Source organism: Prenolepis imparis, unplaced genomic scaffold (assembly GCF_030444845.1).
Source record: "Prenolepis imparis isolate NDT839.2.m4 unplaced genomic scaffold, iyPreImpa1.0 SCAF_10, whole genome shotgun sequence".
Classification (NCBI taxonomy): Eukaryota; Metazoa; Arthropoda; class Insecta; order Hymenoptera; family Formicidae; genus Prenolepis; species Prenolepis imparis.
The window spans coordinates 15306076-15325051 of record NW_028141168.1 but is presented as its reverse complement, the minus strand read 5'-3'; the positions used below and the strand labels follow the sequence as shown (position 1 = coordinate 15325051).

The 18976-nt window shown below is 30.8% G+C and overlaps 1 protein-coding gene and 3 long non-coding RNA genes across 4 annotated transcripts in view; 1 reads left to right on the top strand and 3 right to left on the bottom strand.

Moving 5' to 3' along the window:
* The window catches only part of LOC145941782 (uncharacterized), a 216563-nt gene extending 208910 nt beyond the window's left edge, over positions 1–7653 (bottom strand). The window contains exons 1-2 of the long non-coding RNA XR_014426215.1: positions 7160–7653; positions 6850–6898 (exon numbers count right to left, since the gene is read on the bottom strand). This is a non-coding gene — a long non-coding RNA (uncharacterized LOC145941782). The remainder of the gene's footprint in view (positions 1–6849; positions 6899–7159) is intronic.
* LOC145941778 (uncharacterized) overlaps positions 1–14348 on the top strand; it is a 186510-nt gene extending 172162 nt beyond the window's left edge. The window contains exons 2-4 of the mRNA XM_083048068.1: positions 9458–9571; positions 12137–12302; positions 12881–14348. Coding sequence (XP_082904194.1) covers positions 9505–9571; positions 12137–12302; positions 12881–13019 — 372 coding nt within the window. The 5' untranslated portion in view covers positions 9458–9504 and the 3' untranslated portion in view covers positions 13020–14348. The remainder of the gene's footprint in view (positions 1–9457; positions 9572–12136; positions 12303–12880) is intronic.
* Positions 8286–11495, bottom strand: LOC145941783 (uncharacterized). The gene is made up of 5 exons (XR_014426216.1): positions 10794–11495; positions 9098–9169; positions 8801–8890; positions 8534–8619; positions 8286–8330 (listed from the first exon to the last, which is right to left on the bottom strand). It is a non-coding gene; the product is annotated as an uncharacterized LOC145941783 (long non-coding RNA).
* A 3535-nt stretch (positions 14349–17883) lies between the features above and the next one.
* LOC145941784 (uncharacterized) lies at positions 17884–18905 on the bottom strand. The gene is made up of 3 exons (XR_014426217.1): positions 18695–18905; positions 18425–18505; positions 17884–18241 (listed from the first exon to the last, which is right to left on the bottom strand). It is a non-coding gene; the product is annotated as an uncharacterized LOC145941784 (long non-coding RNA).
* Positions 18906–18976: the final 71 nt, after the last annotated feature.

Here is an 18976-nt window from a genome sequence, read left to right as displayed (position 1 = left end):
TACGACGGCGAAAAAAAAGCCCCTCGCTCGATTGACAGAAAACGGGCGGGAAGCGAGACTCTAAAGACGTCGTCTATACGCGAAGAAGAGACTTTATATTACATTGGCTGCGTTCCAAACTTTGCCCCCCATCCCCTCTCCCCCCGATGATACGAATTCAACAAACCGTTAACGCAAGAAATACCGAGAGAATGTATATTCGACTACAAGACACCCGTGTAATTCCCTTTAGTAATTTATATACGGCTATCCGTTACTCTCGACCATTAAACGAAAACATCAACCTTTGCGGACCTAAGAGATTACGAGAAAGTTTCTTGGATATATAAAGAGAGAGAGAGAGAGAGAGAGAGAGAGGTGTCCAAACTTTCAGGGATACACATACGATCGATAAAAGTTTCATGATAAATAGGGAAAAGTCCCTAATTGGATATCGTATGCCTTATTGAATCATTGTTATATATATATAAAGAACCCCCAATAATTCGCTTGCGATTTAAGTAACAGGGGGCTAAGTTTTCGCGAACGCAGCTGTAGGAAAAAAAATAAAAAAACAGAATTATTAACGCGGAAGGGGTGTGCTTTGTTGCACGTCGACACGCTGATGAATTTAATTCCTATCTTTAAAATTGTCAAACTTTCAAATTTCGAATCTTTAAAATTTTTCAACAATTTTCCATTTTGACGTTTTCTTTTCCGAAATGATACAATTATTAAACAAAAAAATCGATTTAAAACCACTCGAGAATCTTTCGGGAAAGAACGCAAAAAATCTGACGCGTAATCAGCTGATAGTTGTCAAACTCACTGAAATAGCGAAGCTAATTTCCGCGCGATGATCCCTCGATTACGTGCGAGGTGTATCAAGTACACTGAGAGAATTTTCTCTTAGAATTTACCCTGAAAATCATGGTAATCGTGAGACAATATAGTATGGAAAGAATTTTGAGAATTTCTCTGATTAATATTTATTACAATAAAAATAATATCTATCACAATAAAATATAAAACATGTTTGATTCATTTTACTAAACTGCATTGTAAAATTAATCAAACATATTTTAGATTTTATTATAATAGATATTATTATTTTTGTGATAAATATAAATCAGAGAAATTCTCATAAAATTCTTTCCATATCATGTTGTCCTCCGATTACCATGATTTTCAGGGTAAATTCTAAGAGACAATTCTCTATGTGTATAAACCTCCTATTCTTTCCATTCTTATCAGACTTTCAACGACGGGGAACGAGATTCTAAGCAATGAGTAACGTGCAACATGTCGCCCCAGTAGTCGCGCGAGACAAGGAGCTTGAAAACTTCGCGAGTGCTGCCGAATTGCCAAAAAAAAAAAAATGTAACAATCAAACAGTGTCTAGTTGAAGTATAAGACGCAGAAGGAGAGCCGTGAATATATGAATAACGAGTGCATGCGGATATAATAAATGCGCGAATGAGAATGCGTGAATGTGCGTGCGCGAGCGCGAGTAGTTTAGCGCGACTTTAGGCAGACGGAACGTTATATAAAATAAAATGCGTGTGTGTATATGTAAATAAAAAAAAAACAAAAAAAGAGAGAGGGGCGGGTCGAGTATACGAGAGACTTTTTAGAGACTGTACACGGAATTTGTGTGTATCGATTGATTTTTAGCGTCTACTACAACAACGTTCGTACAACCACGTGAACCTTCTCTCGGTGCCTTTCTGCCGCACTTCTTCCATCATCGTTTAGAAAGATATATATATAGATATACACTCTCTTCTGACTATCCTCTCTCATCTCACAGCCACTCTTTCCCTTTTTCACACATCTCTCTTTCCTCTCATATATATATTGACTCCTTCTCAGGAGTGTTTCCGCGCGACGTCGCCAGGAATCTGATCGTTCTAAAAGTTTGCGCGTTTTCTCCTCTCTTTTCCGATTCGATTTTATTTCCGTAGCTGAAATGTTTGAAATCTTTTTATTTTTTTTTTTTTTACGAAATAAAAAGCGAAGGAAAAATAGAAAATAATGACAGATAAAAGCACATCAACAATAGAAAAAAATGTATCGTTATTACATCGTAATAATGCAGAAATAATCGTCAAATCTTTCGTTGCATTTAAATTCTTTGCTTGAAGTTTTTTAAACTTATCTGTTAATGAAACGAAAATCGTCTCTCAGCCACTTTGATAATCACGAAATGTCGGGACAAATAGTTATTGCTTAATCGATCGTTTCGGCTCAAGAATAACGCTTTGTTCGAAAACAGTATTATCACCCTGTGTATATTAAATATTTTTTAAAATTAAGATAGAAAAAAAAGAACCGCAAAATGGTGCGGTCGCACGGAACCTCTCTCATATTAACGATTATAGACCTTCGTACTTTTATATAATTTTTCTACTCTTCGACATTAGATACTTTTAAGGAGCCGTTACTAGAATTCGCGCCTAGACTCACTAAGTACTTCTATACACATGACTGTGCAATCTTCTCTCAACTCGGATTCCTCATTTCAGAATATCGCATTCTCTTCCCGTTGATTGATATTGACGAAGACGTTCATCAATAAAAGTAATAATTAAAATTATTGCTTTTGTGTATTAAAAATATTGTTTAAATTTTTCGAATGTATACACAGAGAGAATTGTCTCTTAGAATTTACCCTGAAAATCATGGTAATCGACAATATGGTATGGAAAGAATTTTATGAGAATTTCTCTGATTAATATTTATCACAATAAAAATAATAATATCCATCACAATAAAATATAAAATATGTTTGATTAATTTTACTATGCAGTTTAGTAAAATTAATCAAACATATTTTATATTTTATTGTGATGGATATTATTATTTTTATTGTGATAAATATTAATCAGAGAAATTCTCATTATATTCTTTCCATACCATATTGTCTCACGATTATCATGATTTTCACGGTAAATTCTAAGAGAAAATTCTCTCTGTGTATAATTAATACAGATAGCATTTTATTTAAGAAGAAATTATATTATTGCTACGATCTCGTCGCGTTATATCAATCAACAGTCACTCTTCTTCATTGATTCTATATATTTTTTTCGTTAGATCTACTTATTATATTTATCGTGCCAAAGTAAAGATTTACATAAGTTGGCAAAGAGTTTTCTTCAATTAATATTTTTACTTGTTTTATATATGTATATATATATATATATATATATTTTTTTTTTTAAGTCATTTATCTTGTTAAATTTAATAAGTTGAAATTGATATCAATTTTATATATATATTTTTTTATCGATGTTTTCTTCCTATTTTATAAAAAGCGTTTGGGTAAATTCTAAATGTGATAATATAGAGATATTAAAACTCAATATTGATAAATATCATTTCAAATAATTTTCTAATATACACGACTGACAAAATTTTTAATATATACCGGGTGAATCATTATATATAGATATATAGAGTTATCACTATATAGTGTTCTCTTAAAATACAGAACAACTTTTTTACTATTTTCATTTAAACTATTTGGAAAAAATTTAATACGAATCAACGAGTGATGAGTCACCCTGTATATAAATATCCATAACAATATAAAAAGCTTTGGCAATTCTTTCAGCTTATGTGTAAAAAAAACCTACTTCTCTTTGCTATTGCATTCTACAGTTTATATTTTATATATGTATGTACACGAAAATTTATATTTTATTTGTACATTATAGATTTCTTTAGGTGATTATGTTTAAACTTGATCAGATATGTCTTCTTTCGCAATTCTTTAGCGAAACACTTAATAGTCTTGTCTCAAGTTTTTTATTTCATTCCTTCCAAAAAATATGCTCTTAAAAACAAAACTCTATCTTTGCGACTCGCGTGTCTGATTATGTTTAAGCGCTCATTACTCTCACATAAGTGCACAAGACACACGTTTGTAATGCCAATTTAGGCCAACCATAAAATAATAAAAAGGCATTTTTCAATTACTGTAAATTTATTATTAACAAAATAATTTAATTTTTCTCACATGACATTATACGCTACGTGATATTATATATGTATATGTATTAGAGAGAATTTTCTCTTATTGTTAGGATTTACCCTGAAAATCATGGTAATCGTGGAACAATATGGAAAGAATTTTATGAGAATTTCTCTGATTAATATTTATCATTAAAAAAATTATATCTATCACAATAAAATATTAAATATGTTTGATTAATTTTACTATGCAGTGTAGTACGAGGACGTAGCGACATTCGTCACTTTTGAATACCGTTTTGAATATCGTATTTTATTGATTTAATTGTAAGATTAGCGAAAAGCAAACGTGTGAGATGTGCACCCCGTTTTTACAAGCAAAAAAAATTATTTAAATCACACTAATTTAGAACTCAAGAAGGGTCCCTCAGAAACCGCAATTCTGAAATTCAGTGATGTGAGAATTCGTGCGCACGTGTCGAGATAATAATGAGAGTGTTAGATAAGCCCATTAATTGCGTTATCGTAGAAACAAAGGAAAGGAACAAAAACCGACGGCTCTCGACGGAAATTTAGCTCGCGATAAACTAAACGCAGGCGCAGTCGTTAAGAGTTCCGTTTTGTAAATAGTTCCATCGCGAACCACCACCACCACCGTATTATTAGTTGCGAGAAAACGTGACGTGAGCTTGGCGGGGGTGCGAGAAAACGCGAGACAAATGATAACGAAAAACCAGCGTGCAGCAACGGCCTCAAAAACGGTACAGATATATATATATTCCGTCGACCGACACGATGGGATGACGGGGTGTTCGGTACAATTTGCCACGAGTGACGACTCCGAATGTAGACACAAACGTTGCATTATGTCTACCGCGATATTTCATTTTAAATCATATTTATATAATAATTTTTCATAATTTTTAAAAGCATGAAGCATTTTAATTACATGATAAAATATCACAATATTAAATATCTAATTATACGACAAATATAAAATTTAATTTAATTATTTTTCCTAAACAAAAACAGATCGAAAAAAGATTAAAGCGTAATTTAATATATTACGTATTTTAATAACATTTTAAATACGTTATTATTAAAATTTGGAAAATATCGTGCATAATTTTATTGTTTAGAACTACTGTAGAAATAATAATATCAATGAAAATATTATGAAATAATTTATCATATATAATAATAAGATTTAGTTTTTCCATTTTGAGAGAATTAAATTGCAACATTGTCGTACATTTATCTGTTTGCGTCCACGTATTTTAATATAACTACAGGGGCCTATTTTTGTGTAAGAGGAATGTTTAAACGTACGTATATATATTTTAATAAATATAAAATATATATATTCATCTCTCTTTCAAAAAAAGCAAATACAAAATATTCTAAAATTAAAAATATAACTCTCTCACTTTCACTCAAAAATATTTAACAATTACTATTCCAATAAGAGATATACAACTGTAAGATATTTACGAGATATATTTTCCCAAAAAAAGTATTTTTTAAGGATGTAGTAGAACCATATACATACATGTGTATATTTATATGTATATGTATATTAATAGGAAAGTGATAGAGTTAACTTAAAAGAAAACTTAATGGCGTTGGTAAAGCAATCGACGCGTAATGTGTTAACTGCCACAACACACGGTAATTTATAGACTTTATAGAAGGATGTATGTATTGTATATATATATATATATATATATATATTTTATTGCTGGGTATCATAAAAAAGTTAAAACTATGATGCACAATACGTGAGAATTGTCGATGTCTTATAACTTAAAAATAAAAAATTGGAGAATTATATGATTAATATGAAATTCTATCAAATATTGATATAATTTATTTAAATCGAAAAATTTGTATCTTTATCTTTCGTGATATTTTTAACTCAGCTCTGTCAAACATCTTATCTGTGCGTACGACTATATTAATAATTTGTTGGAGGAATATACAAACTTTTGACTTCTCTCATTTTTTTTTTCGTTGGAATGTTATCTGCTACCATTATCGAATCGAACGTCACTCGATCAAGCCAGTTGCAAAGATCAATTAGGGAAACAGATAGAATCAACATGATGAATTTATGTTCGACAAACAACGCTAACCCCTATTGTCGGTCGCCGGAATAAAAAAAAGAATTCGAAAGCCGAACGTTCTGTTCGACGTCGATGGCTCCTTTTTTACCCGAGATCGATCGAGAATCCACCCGACTGCCGATCAGCGCACGATCGATCGATCGATCGATATCGAATAGAGCGTTTATCGGGCAGCGTAATACAATAAGTTAAAAATGTTATCCGAAGTGTTAAAGAAAAAAAACCAGCAAAGGCGATGGAAATAGTGACATACACGCTTACAAATACACGTGGTTACATCCACACAAACAGGTATACACATACACGTACAAGATGTTAATAAATTGGAGAATAAATGTTACGAGTATATTTCAAAATTTTTGTTGCCCCCCAAACCATCCCATCGATACCGTTTAACAGTGAATGAGAAGTGAAAATTTCACTAGAATTTGATTAATTTTCAAAAATGGGAGATAATAAAATCTTCTTAATATTTATTTTTAATTAATATATCAATTACTAATATCGGGCGCCATATCATTATTATTTTTATATTTTAAAATGTCAGGTCAGATTATATGTAAACTATAGCATAAATAATATTATAAATATCTAAACGTTCCTTTCAATTATATTTTAAGAAAGAATGTTCATTGATATAGATTGAAATAAATATGTCTCGTATTTCACGAGCACATACAAGTATGTTGAGATTGTTTCACTACAAACAATCAAAATTTTCTAAATTCTACTCTACAAATCCGTTGCCTCATATAATAAAATAATTGCTCACCAATCGATGTGCGCAACAACGTAGTTATCAGCATCGAAGCTCCGTTGATCTGTAACAAACAAATAGAATTCAAATTATAACAGTGCTCAATATAATTAATATTTCTACAAATTATCATTGTACGTATTGAATTTTATATTCAACGCGTACAATAATCAAATATATAGTTAAATAACTTAAAAAATTTTATAAAGACTTTTTGTTAATATAAACTTTTATATAAAAAGTACTTTTTTCTAATTCTCTCTTATTTAAATAATTCAAATATAATAAAATTAATGTAATAGATATTAAACAAATTAATATTTACCCCAAGACTGCTCCGCTGGCGCCCGATGCCTCCTAGGCCTGTTCCTCCTCTCAGGTTGGTCAGGATTCATGTCCAAAGTTCAAAGTCCTTCTCCACGCGCGATACTTAAAACGACACTCCCGCACTTAAGCGTGCAATACTTTGCACGATACTCCCGCATTAAACGCGCGACAACTTTGCACGACACTCCCGTACTTAAGCACGCGACATTTTGCACTGCATTCGAACGTCTTAGAATGCTTGCGTCGCGTCGGATCAATTAATCCAATAAGCACAATTTTACGCCGATCATTATGTCAGACGTATCGTATGTGCTTAATTACTCTACTAAAATTTAATATTTTTTTCGTTTCTCTCGTTTAATAAATATTAACATTAATGAATATTGAATGAATATTGAAATTATGAATTAATATTGAATTGATTAATGAAAGAAATTTCGTACGTTTTCTCTGCGTCACGAGAATTCGACTTAACGCAGTTTGTCGTAATTATTTAATGAAACTACGCGATAATGTACCGTAATCGTAATCAAGTTCAAAATTAACAAGTAATAAAATAGAATAATCAAATAATTATAATTTGCACTAAAAATTCTAAGATATTGTAAAAACAATTTTCTTATCACTATTCCTTTTATTATTATTTACTCACGATAAAATATCTTTTAACCCGTAAAATAATATTCAAATTCACGTTATCTTAATTTAATTAAATACAAATTCGTTTAACTACTGTAAAGTTAACAACCAATATGAATGAATGGATTACAAAATATTAGAATTTACATTAAAATACATTATAATAATAAATAATTCGGATTATATAATCATTTATAAAACAATTTATAATCACATTTATAATTTTACAATTAATCATGAATGTGTTCTTCATAAAATAAATTATATTTTTATTGTTACTTATTATGTACTTTATAAAATATTTTATCCTTTTTTAGACTAAAATATCTTAATAAAAAAATGTATAATCCATTCATTTTGAGGCAACGGAAATCTCTCTAATCTACAGTCTACAATCTACACAATCAAAATCTAGATCTATCATTTCTACACTCTAATCTCTACAAAATAATTACTACGTAATAAAATAATAGTTTCACCAATCACTCACTCAATCTGCAACGACAAAAATAACTGCAAGTTATGTTGATCTGTAACATATAAATATAATAAAAATTAAAGTAGTGCCCAAAATATATAAAACTAATCTTTCAAACAATAATTATTGCAGTAAAATTTTTTTTTTCATACGTACAATAATAAAAAATATAATTAAGTAATTTTATTAAATTAATTTAATACAACTAATAAATTTTAATTTATTGAAATTAATAAATAAATAATAAATACTCACCCTTAGAATTGTCTCGACGATGCCCGATGCCTTCCCCAGACCTCCTCCTCCTCTCTCAATTTATCGGTATCGTCAGCTACGTTGATCTGTAACATAAAAATACAAAAAATAAACTATTGTAACGCCCAAGATAACTATATTTTCAAACAAAAATTAGTGTATTAAATTTTATTTTTCAATGCGTAAACTAATAGGAAATACAAATAATTTTATAAAAATTAATGCAATTAAATTTTAATTTATTGCAATTAAATAATAAATACTCACTCCTATATAAAATTGCTTTGTCGGCACCCGATGTCTTTCTCACACCTCCTCCTCCTTTCTCAATTTGTCGGTATCATCAGCTACGTTGATCTGGAACATACAAATACAATAAAAATTATAGTAGCGCCTAAGATAATTTAATTTTTTAAACAATTATTATTGTATTAGATTTTATTTTTCATGCCAACAATAATAAGAGAAAATAAATAATTTTATACAAATTTTGATACTATAATAAATAAACTATAATAAATTTTGATTTATTGCACTAACTAATAATAAGTAATAAATATTCACTCTAGGATCTTAGCGACGTCCGATACTTTTCCCTCTTTTCTCCTCAATTTGTCGGCGTCATCATACGTTGACCTGTAACATACAAATTAAACATAAATTGTAGCAATGCTCAAATAATTTAATATTTTATAAAATTTTAATTTTACGCATTTTATATTCGCGCGTACTATCACAATTCTCAACTTTACAATTGAATGTGGCGTTAAATATTTTAGTTTGCAACGTTAAGCTCATATATTATTAATTAAAAGATACAAGTCGTGAGGTTTTAAACAAATATTTGTAACTGGTCTTATCGTAAACTGATAAGACTCTTCTTAAGCAGTACATCGTCAGTCAAGTTAGTATGCGATAGCATCCGAGTAAATGCAATTGTGTGACATTTATCGCGCGTGACACAACTCATTATGGATTACAATAAATTCTTTTCTAAAATCACCAGTAGACGAAGATATAATTTAATTAGACGATTGAGTAAGTTATCATTGCATTTATTATTTTCTATGTGTTTCTATTTCCCTCGATTTCCCTATTCAAAGTCTAAACGGAAACATATAAAAATGTTCCCCTTCAACTTTAAACTTTGAGTATTTTGCAAAAGTAAGATAATAGATGTAAGTAAAAGAAACATATTTTTTTATATAACTGCGCTTCCTCATATTTTAGAAAATAAAAATTTGAAACTTAATATATTTACATAATTTTAAGTAAGTATATTGTTGAGATATAGTAGGAAAATGTTTTCAAAAATTTTTTTGTGGTATTTAATGCGCTTTATAATTGTATATTTGGATTTTTCGGAAATATATTTTTTATAATAATAAAATTTATAGAAATAGATAGATATGATACTTTCTATTATTATTTCTAGAGATGATTCTATTATTATTTCATCTAAAGATAATGCTTTCTATTATTATGTCTATAAGTTTCATTGCAAAGACAAAAATATACATTTTTAATCCAAAAACACACGAGGAAATACTTAAAAAATGATACTCGTCTCTTATTTCAGACGAATTCTATTTAACGTATCCAAAATCTGTTAAAATTGAAGAGAATTATTTCCATGTTTTCTTCAATAAAAAATTAACGAGTTTTAAATAATTTCATAAAATAGAAATTTTAAATCATAACGTATGTAAATGTACATTTATGAAATACTTTCTTTTTAAAACATAATATGACGTTATCGTCATAATTATTTTTTATCGATTAGTGGAAAAGATGAAAAAAAAAAAACATCATACAAATAAGAAATCTCTTATCACTTTCTAAAAAAGGCATGTAAAGGTCGAGTCAGATATATCCATACCGTATCCGTAACATATCTATTCCGTACTGATACGGATACTCTCTCTCTCTCTCTCTATCTCCTCTCTGAAGTGTAAGAATACTCTAAATATAAAATTAAACGATATTTTCATCAGTGCACGTCCGTGCAATCGACTTAATATGCTTTTTTTATAAAGGGATGTTATAATACTTTCAATTCAATTAATATTTTTCACAATTATCAGCTGATTTCTGTCAAAAAATGTACTTCGAGTTATGGAGGCTGTTTTTTTTTATCATGGCATGAGTAAATGCACAAGGTTCTGATGAGATTGTCGACGATTTGTTTCTCCGCATCGCGAGCAATGATCCATAACCTATGTGGTCCTTGATAAATAAAATAAATAACTAATAGACTCACCGGTCGATGCATCGTCGTTTCGCCATCCATCCCGCGATGTTGGAAGCAACACTTGTCACAAATTACGCGAAATACGTGTTTGGAGAAACGTCTCGCGACAAACACTCGACCTCGCAAGCGACGAACACGAATTTTAAATAATCGCGGATGCCCGACCGCGTAATCCAATGGGTAGATCGAGACGTTCGTTCGTCGCTAGATTCGGCACTTCCGGTTCGTCACCCGCGACACCTATTATAAATTGCGCGAAATACGTGTTTGGAGAAACGTCTCGCGACAAACACTCGACCTCGCGAAGCGACGAACGTCGATTTTAAATAATCGCGGATGCCCGACCGCGTAATCCAATGGGTAGATCGAGACGTTCGTTCGTCGCTAGATTCGGCACTTCCGGTTCGTCACCCGCGACACCTATTACAAATTGCGCGAAATACGTGTTTGGAGAAACGTCTCGCGACAAACACTCGACCTCGCGAAGCGACGAACGTCGATTTTAAATAATCGCGGATGCCCGACCGCGTAATCCAATTGGTAGATCGAGACGTTCGTTCGTCGCTATAGATTCGACACTTCCGGTTCGTCACGCAACGTTCGAAGGTATCTGCGACACTTGTATCTCAGACTGCATTCGCGACTCGATATCTGCAATGTTAAAAGATATTCGAGTCATCAGCTATGCGAAACACATGTTTTGCATGTACACAGAGAGAATTTTCTTTTAGAATTTATACCTTAAAAATCATGGTAATTAAAGGACAATATGGTATGGTATGGTAAGTTTATTTAAACTCGATTAATATTTTTTTACAGAAATCAGCTGATTAAAGCGTTAATTTGCTAATTAAATTTTAAAATAAAACTATATTATAGAAATTAAAATAATAATGTTTTAAACATTATTATTTTAATTTCTATAATATATTTTTATTTTAAAGCATATTATTTTGCAAATAAACGCTTTAATCAGCTGATTTCTGTCAAAAAATATTAATTTAGTTAAACAACGAAGAAGTTTAAACAAACTTTATATAAAAATATCATTCTTTTTTACATAAAATCGAGGAATAGCGCGCTTGTGTTTTAGTGAATAAAGAACACGGTTATTATATTAAATTTTTTTATCTTATCTATCAAATAAAAAATTTGTATTTGATCCATTATCTAGATTTTGAATGAAAAAAATATCTAATAAATGATAATTATGAGCGTAAAGATTCCTGCTTAATTAAGTTTATCCGTTGATCTTTCTAAACAGAATTAATAAAAAACATGAGTATAATATGCTTGACTATTAATCTAATATTAATGTTAATGTTTGTATTACGTTTTAAATTTCAATTTAGACGATTTCTACGTATCGCATCCAAACGGTATAAATTTCACTTCTGCTGTGCCAAATGTCGCTACATATCCTGTTGAAGATATTTCCTTGACATATAAGCACAATAACTTAATAAAATTTACTAAGCCTGAATTGTTTACGGCGTTGCAATACGGAACTTCGCAAGGGTGAGTGATAATAAAACATTAATACATAATAATATAATATTAATAGGTATATAAGTAAATATAATTATTTTCGAGTTATAATAAATGACTGGTTTTAATTAAACACATTGAATTAATTTTTCTATACTTAATGTAAACACTCTAAGCTGATATTTTGTTCAATATTTTTGCATAGTAAAAAAAATCAAATTTACTGTGGATTTATCGAAAATTGCTATATTTATCGCGAAACTTCAATAATTTTTAAACTACAAATATACCACACACGCAGTTAAATCGCATTGAAATATTATAATAGAAATAAGAATGTGCTTATAAATTCAGCGAGATTGACGTATAATTCACGACTCAGGCTGCGGTCGAGAATAGACTACGAATGCTTTAACTTTAAAACATCATTCTATCTTTGTTCTACATTCATCCAGAAGAATAAAGATAGAATGATGTTTCGGAGCATTCGTAGAGCATTCTCGACCGCAGCCTCAATGTGTGTGTGTGGAGATTATTTATGCAAGGCATAAAAGCGAACAAAAAACCTTTTCTACAAAAATTTTTCAAAATACCTGCAAATCCATTAGACTTGCGTACCTTCACTGGTCTCCGTACGTCCGCCATGCTGCACGTCACACGTCTGCGTCACGTGAGATTAATCGCAACACTCTGCCACCTGACGGCGAAGTTTTACTTCACAGCCAAACGAACTCAACGAACCCATGACCAGACCCAACGTCTTTTTCTTCTTCTTCTCTTCTTTATGGCACAAAACAGCTGGTATGTTAAGTGCTGATTGTCAGATTGTCTTCGAGAGTACATTGAGATGGTTTGAGACCCAACGTCACTCTCACTCTCTCTCTCTCTCTCTCTCTCTCACTCTCACTCTCACTCTCTCTCTCTCTCTCTCCCTCACTCACTCACTCACTCACTCTATCCTTTTCACTGAACTCGCACGTCACACGTCCTACGTGTCCATCACGCTGTACGTTTTGTGCAAGACTAATCCTCACCTCTGCACCGATGAGCACGGTCCTAGCAGCCGCGAAACGTGATTGGTGGAATCAAGAACGAAGAGCTCGGCAAAGCACCTCAAGTGACCAGACCAGCGTTTCTCCAACTCTCACTCTATCCTTTTAAACTCGCGCGTGCTACACATCCACCACACTGCACGTCTTGTGCAAGACTGATCCCCACCGCCGCACCGTTGACGAATAGCAAGCCTCTGCACCAATGAGCTCGGTCTAGCAGCCGCGAAACGTGATTGGTGCGGCGTCGCTCCCCTCGATTCGTATAAAAGGAACGCGCTTAGTAGACCGACAATCAAATGATGCTCAGCGTTTACGCAGTGATGATCGCTTCCTGATAACGAAACTAACTTTACAGCCAAGAATGAAGTCGAGCCGCCTCGCCTAACCAGACCCAAAATTTCTTAATGTTCAAATTTCTTATTAGTACCAAATATATTAATTAAGGCTGCGTTCCAAAACGTCATTCGAATGCATTCCCTCTCTCTCTCTCCCTCCCTCTTTCCCTCTCTCTCTCTCTATATATATATATATATATATATATATATTACTCAGAAAAAAGCGATACAGAATGCAGCCTAATTATGCAATACATAAGAATTCAATATTTGAATCTAATAGATAATGATGTATAGCGTGGCGGACGTATCGAGACGCGCGAGTCTAATAAAAGATTAGGTATTTTGATGGAAAGTTTTGTAAACAATTCTATTTCTTTGTTAGCATTTTCTGTTAAAGATTTAAGTATTAAATTTTTATGCATTACATAATTAGACTGCATTCTGTATCACTTTTCTCTAATTTATATATATATATATATATATATATATATAGAGAGAGAGAGAGAGAGAGAGAGAGAGAGAGAGAGAGAGAGAGAGAGAGAGAGAGAGAGAGAGAGAGAGAGAGAGAGAGAGAGAGAGAGAGAGAGAGAGAGAGAGAGAGAGAGAGAGAGAGAGAGAGGAAATGCACAATTTGGTGACGTTTTGGAATGCAACTTTAATTAATATATTTGGTACTAACAATAAGAAATTTTAGGTCTAGTTAGGCGAGGCGGTTTTCGCCGGGCTCGACTTCATTCTTGGCTGTAAAGTCAGTTTCGTCATCAGAAAGCGACCATCATCGCACAAACACAGAGCATCAATTAATCGTCGGTCTGCTAGGCGCGTTCCTTTTATACGAATCGGAGGGAGCGACGCCGCACCAATCACGTTCTTGGCCGTGAAGTTGGGTTTCGCCGTCAGGTGGCGACACCGCTACGCAGCTTGCGGTAGTCGATGGTGATCAGTCTTTCGCGGGACGTGCAGCGTGGTGGACGCGTAGGACGGGCGAGTTTAGTGGGAAGGATAGTAAGAGAGAGAGACACATCGCCGAGCTCGGCTTCGTTCTTGGCCGTGAAGTTAAGCTTCGCCGTCAGGTGGCGACACGCAGTCTTGTGGCCAATTTCGTGCGGGACGTGCAACGTGCAGCGTGGTGGATGGTGGATGTGTACAAATGCACGAATCTAATGGAAACGCAGGTATTGTGATCAAAAGATTCTTGTAGAAAATTCTATTTTGTTCTCTGTTAAAGATTTAAATATTAAATTTTTATGCATTGCATAATTAATTAATATATTTTCATGCATGCATCGTAATAATAATAATTTTTATGCATGCGTTACAATTTTTGAGATTTTATTATCAAAGAATAATAATTATCAAAGAACGATATAACTTTGCTTCGCGCGTGTAATTACATTCGGTTAGATTAAACGAAATGAGAAAAAAAAAATAGATATATATTGTATATGTTATAATTATAAATTTTATATTAGGTACTTATCAATACATGACATACGAGAGAATATATGTTTACTTTATCAACAAATACATATATATCGAAAAATTGATGAAATAGTAAATAATCGGATAAACTATATTTGACTCTATAAGTATTGCCGAAATATTTTACTATGCTATATATGTATACATACGCGAAATATTAAATTGTACAAGCATTTTAAAATACTCAATCGCGCGGGCTGATAATTATATTAATTATAATAATTATGCAGAATGATCGCATTTCTCATGATATTACACGTGATAATACGATAATATATGAAGCGCGACCACTTTGTTACCTTTTCGCTCGAGTCTCATTGTATGAATGACGACGAGGTTGTGAAATGTAGCACGCCGATTATACATATCCTCACCACCGCGTAAAATACTTGGGCAACGAATATTATCAATAGCATGGTATACAGCCTTGGTATCGTCTATCGCGCTATTGTTTACGTGCTCCGGCTTTGTTATTATTCGCGCGCCGACACTTGAACAGATAAGTAGTGATGCGAGACGCCCCGAATTCCTTTTCTAAAAGCAATCGCGAATCAATATCGGAAAACTATATTGTCTACGATAATATGCTTAATGAATAATTGACAATTAATGTATAATTTATACGATTAATATGTAATTATATCGCAACGATAAATCTCGAAATGCATTTTAATTTATTCATTTAATCAAGTAAGAATCAAAGTGACAGGTATCTAATTATAAATAATTATCGTTTTGTTGCTATCTTTTTGGACAATAATCATTTATTTAAAGATTTACTTATTGTTAAAATCAAATATATTTCGTCCGATGTGTTATCGTTAGACTTTTAAACGATTTAAATATGATTCGAAATGAGAATGCGCAGTGAAACGATTGAATCGAAGAAATAATAAGGACAAGCTCTGCACGATACATTAATCGTGTATTAAATAATTCATATATACTTTAAATTGCTTGTATAATTTAATATATCCTCGTATGTATATATATATATATATATATCATAGTACGTAAAATATTTTGACAATACTTAGAGTCAAATATATGTATTTTATTCGATGCTTTATCGTTCAATTTCTTGATAATCTAAATATAATTCTGATTGAGAACGCGCAGTAAAATAATCAAATCGCAGGATCGAGTAAATAAAATAAGCTTTGTAATACATTAATCGTCTAATAAATATTTAATCTCTATACTTTAAAAAACTTATATAATTTAATATTCTACATATGTACTCATAGTGCAAATAATGCAGAAGAATAATATCAATCGCGTTTTAAAAAAATTTGATACTTTAATATTTGATACGTTAATATTTTCTATCATTTTTCAGGGACTGTCTATAGTGGCTAAGATAATACGCGAAGAAGCAGCGAAGAAAAATGACGATGTTGCAAAGTAAGGTGAAAAATATTATTATCATATACATATTATTCAGTTTATTTTTTTATTATATGATTTTTTTCTAACACAAAATATCTTCTAACTCTATAATAATTTGCTCTACAATTTTTATTTTACGATTTTCTGATATTCTACAAATAAATCGTCTTAAAATATATCTTAAAGGAACTGTCAATAAAATATATGTTTAATTGAGGAAATGAAAGAAATAAAAATAATCATATTAAATATCTCGCAAATATCTTTACTTTTTATACATATCACATTTTGCATACTTGTGTTAAGATCAATAAGTAATTATGCACTTTTGAAACGTCAAATGCCATCTACACATCGAGAAATTATGATCTATAACTTACTAACAACTTTTCTAAGTATGGTTTAATATTTTGCTCCGCACATATATACAAACGAGATGCTCTAGTAGGTAATAATTTAAAGCATTAATTTAAACACTTTACCATTGAAATAAAGAGCGATAAGTCAAATCAACGTGAATGATAAAATCACAGAAATACAGTTTCTATTATAGAAATCTTTAATGGCATAATCGTAGATGTATATAATTCTATAAAACGTTGACATATGATTATGCTTTGTGGAATTAAATTACATATAATATTAAATGTTCAAATATTTATATCAAATGATATTCAAAGCTGTAACATCAGTATTCTCCGTGTAATTTTAGCCAGAATTGGAGGACTTTAACCCTCAAAACGTAATATCGATTTGTGATACCACATTTAAGTTAGCATCTAAAAATACGTATCCATTATTTCACTAAATAATTAATTTGTGCAAAAGAATCTTTGGTTTTATATTATTATTATAATTTATTAAATTTTTCTAGATTTTATAATTAAAATTAGAATTTATTGCGCACTTCTTTACGCATTAGAACTAATAAAATTAACTTAGCAGTCTATCAGGCCTCATATTATCTTAAATGATAGCCTCGACAGATAAAACGTTATCAGTTTATCAGCGATCCATAATACAAACATTATCATTAGATTGATATCATTCGATTTGATTCGATAACATAATTTGTTACGATAAAAGACAAATACGAGTCTCACACATGAATCTCTTTCTCCCCGCATTTATATTCATGAATTTATTTTCATCTCATATAAAAAGCTTTGACAGAGATTGAATATAAAAGAAATCAATATCTTTCTTCTCGAAATACATTTTTATCTAATTATACGACAAATATAATATTTAATTCAATTATTTTTCTTACACAAAAACAGATTGAAAGAAGATTAAAGCTAAAAGCGTAATTTAATATGTATATTACGTATTTTAATAACAATTTAAATACTTATTAAAATTATTATTTAAAATTAAAGTCATTATTATTTGGAAAATATCGTGCATAATTTTATTGTTTAAAACTACTGTAGAAATAATAATATCAATGAAAATATTGTGGAATAATTTATTATATATAATAATAAGATTGTTTCTCCATTTTGCGAGAATTAAATTGCAACATTATCGTACATTTATCTGTTTGCGTCTACGTATTTTAATATGACTACAGGGGCCTATTTTTGTGTAAGAAGAATGTTTAAACGTACGTATATAACAAAACAATTACTATGTAATAAAATAATAGTTTCACCAATCACTATTCATTCGATGTGCAACGGCGAAATTGACTGCAAGTTATGTGGATCTGTAACATGTAAATATGATAAAAATTATAGTAAAGCCCAAGATATAATAATTATTGTATTAGAATTTTTTTTTCATACGTACAATAATAAAAAATATAATTAAATAATTTTATAGCATTTAATTCAATACAACTAATAAATTTTAATTTATTGCAATTAATAAATAAATAATAAATACCCACTCTTAGAATTGCTTCGCCGATGCCCGATGCTTTTCCCAGACCTCCTCGTTCTCTCTCAATTTTGTCGATATCTATGTTGATCTGTAACATATAAATACAATAAAAATTATAGTAGCGCCCAAGGTAATTAATTTTTTAAACGATTATTATTGTATTAGATTTTATGCCTACAATAATAAGAGAAAATAAATAATTTTATACAAATTTTGATAAAACTATAATAAATTTTGATTTAATGCACTAACTATTAAATAAGTAGTAAATACTCACTTTAGGATCTTAGCGACGTCCAATGCCTTTCCTTTCTTTCTTTTCAATTTGTCGGCGTCATCAACTATATACGTTGACCTGTGAAATACAAATTAAACATAAATTGTAGCAATGCTCAAATAATTTAATATTTTAAAACATTTTTATTTTACGCAATGAATTTGATATTTGCACGTGCTATCACAATTCTTAACTTTACAATTGAATGCGGCGTTAAATATTTTAGTTTGCAACATTTAGCTCATACTTTATTAATTTTCAAGATAAAGTCGTGAGGTCTCA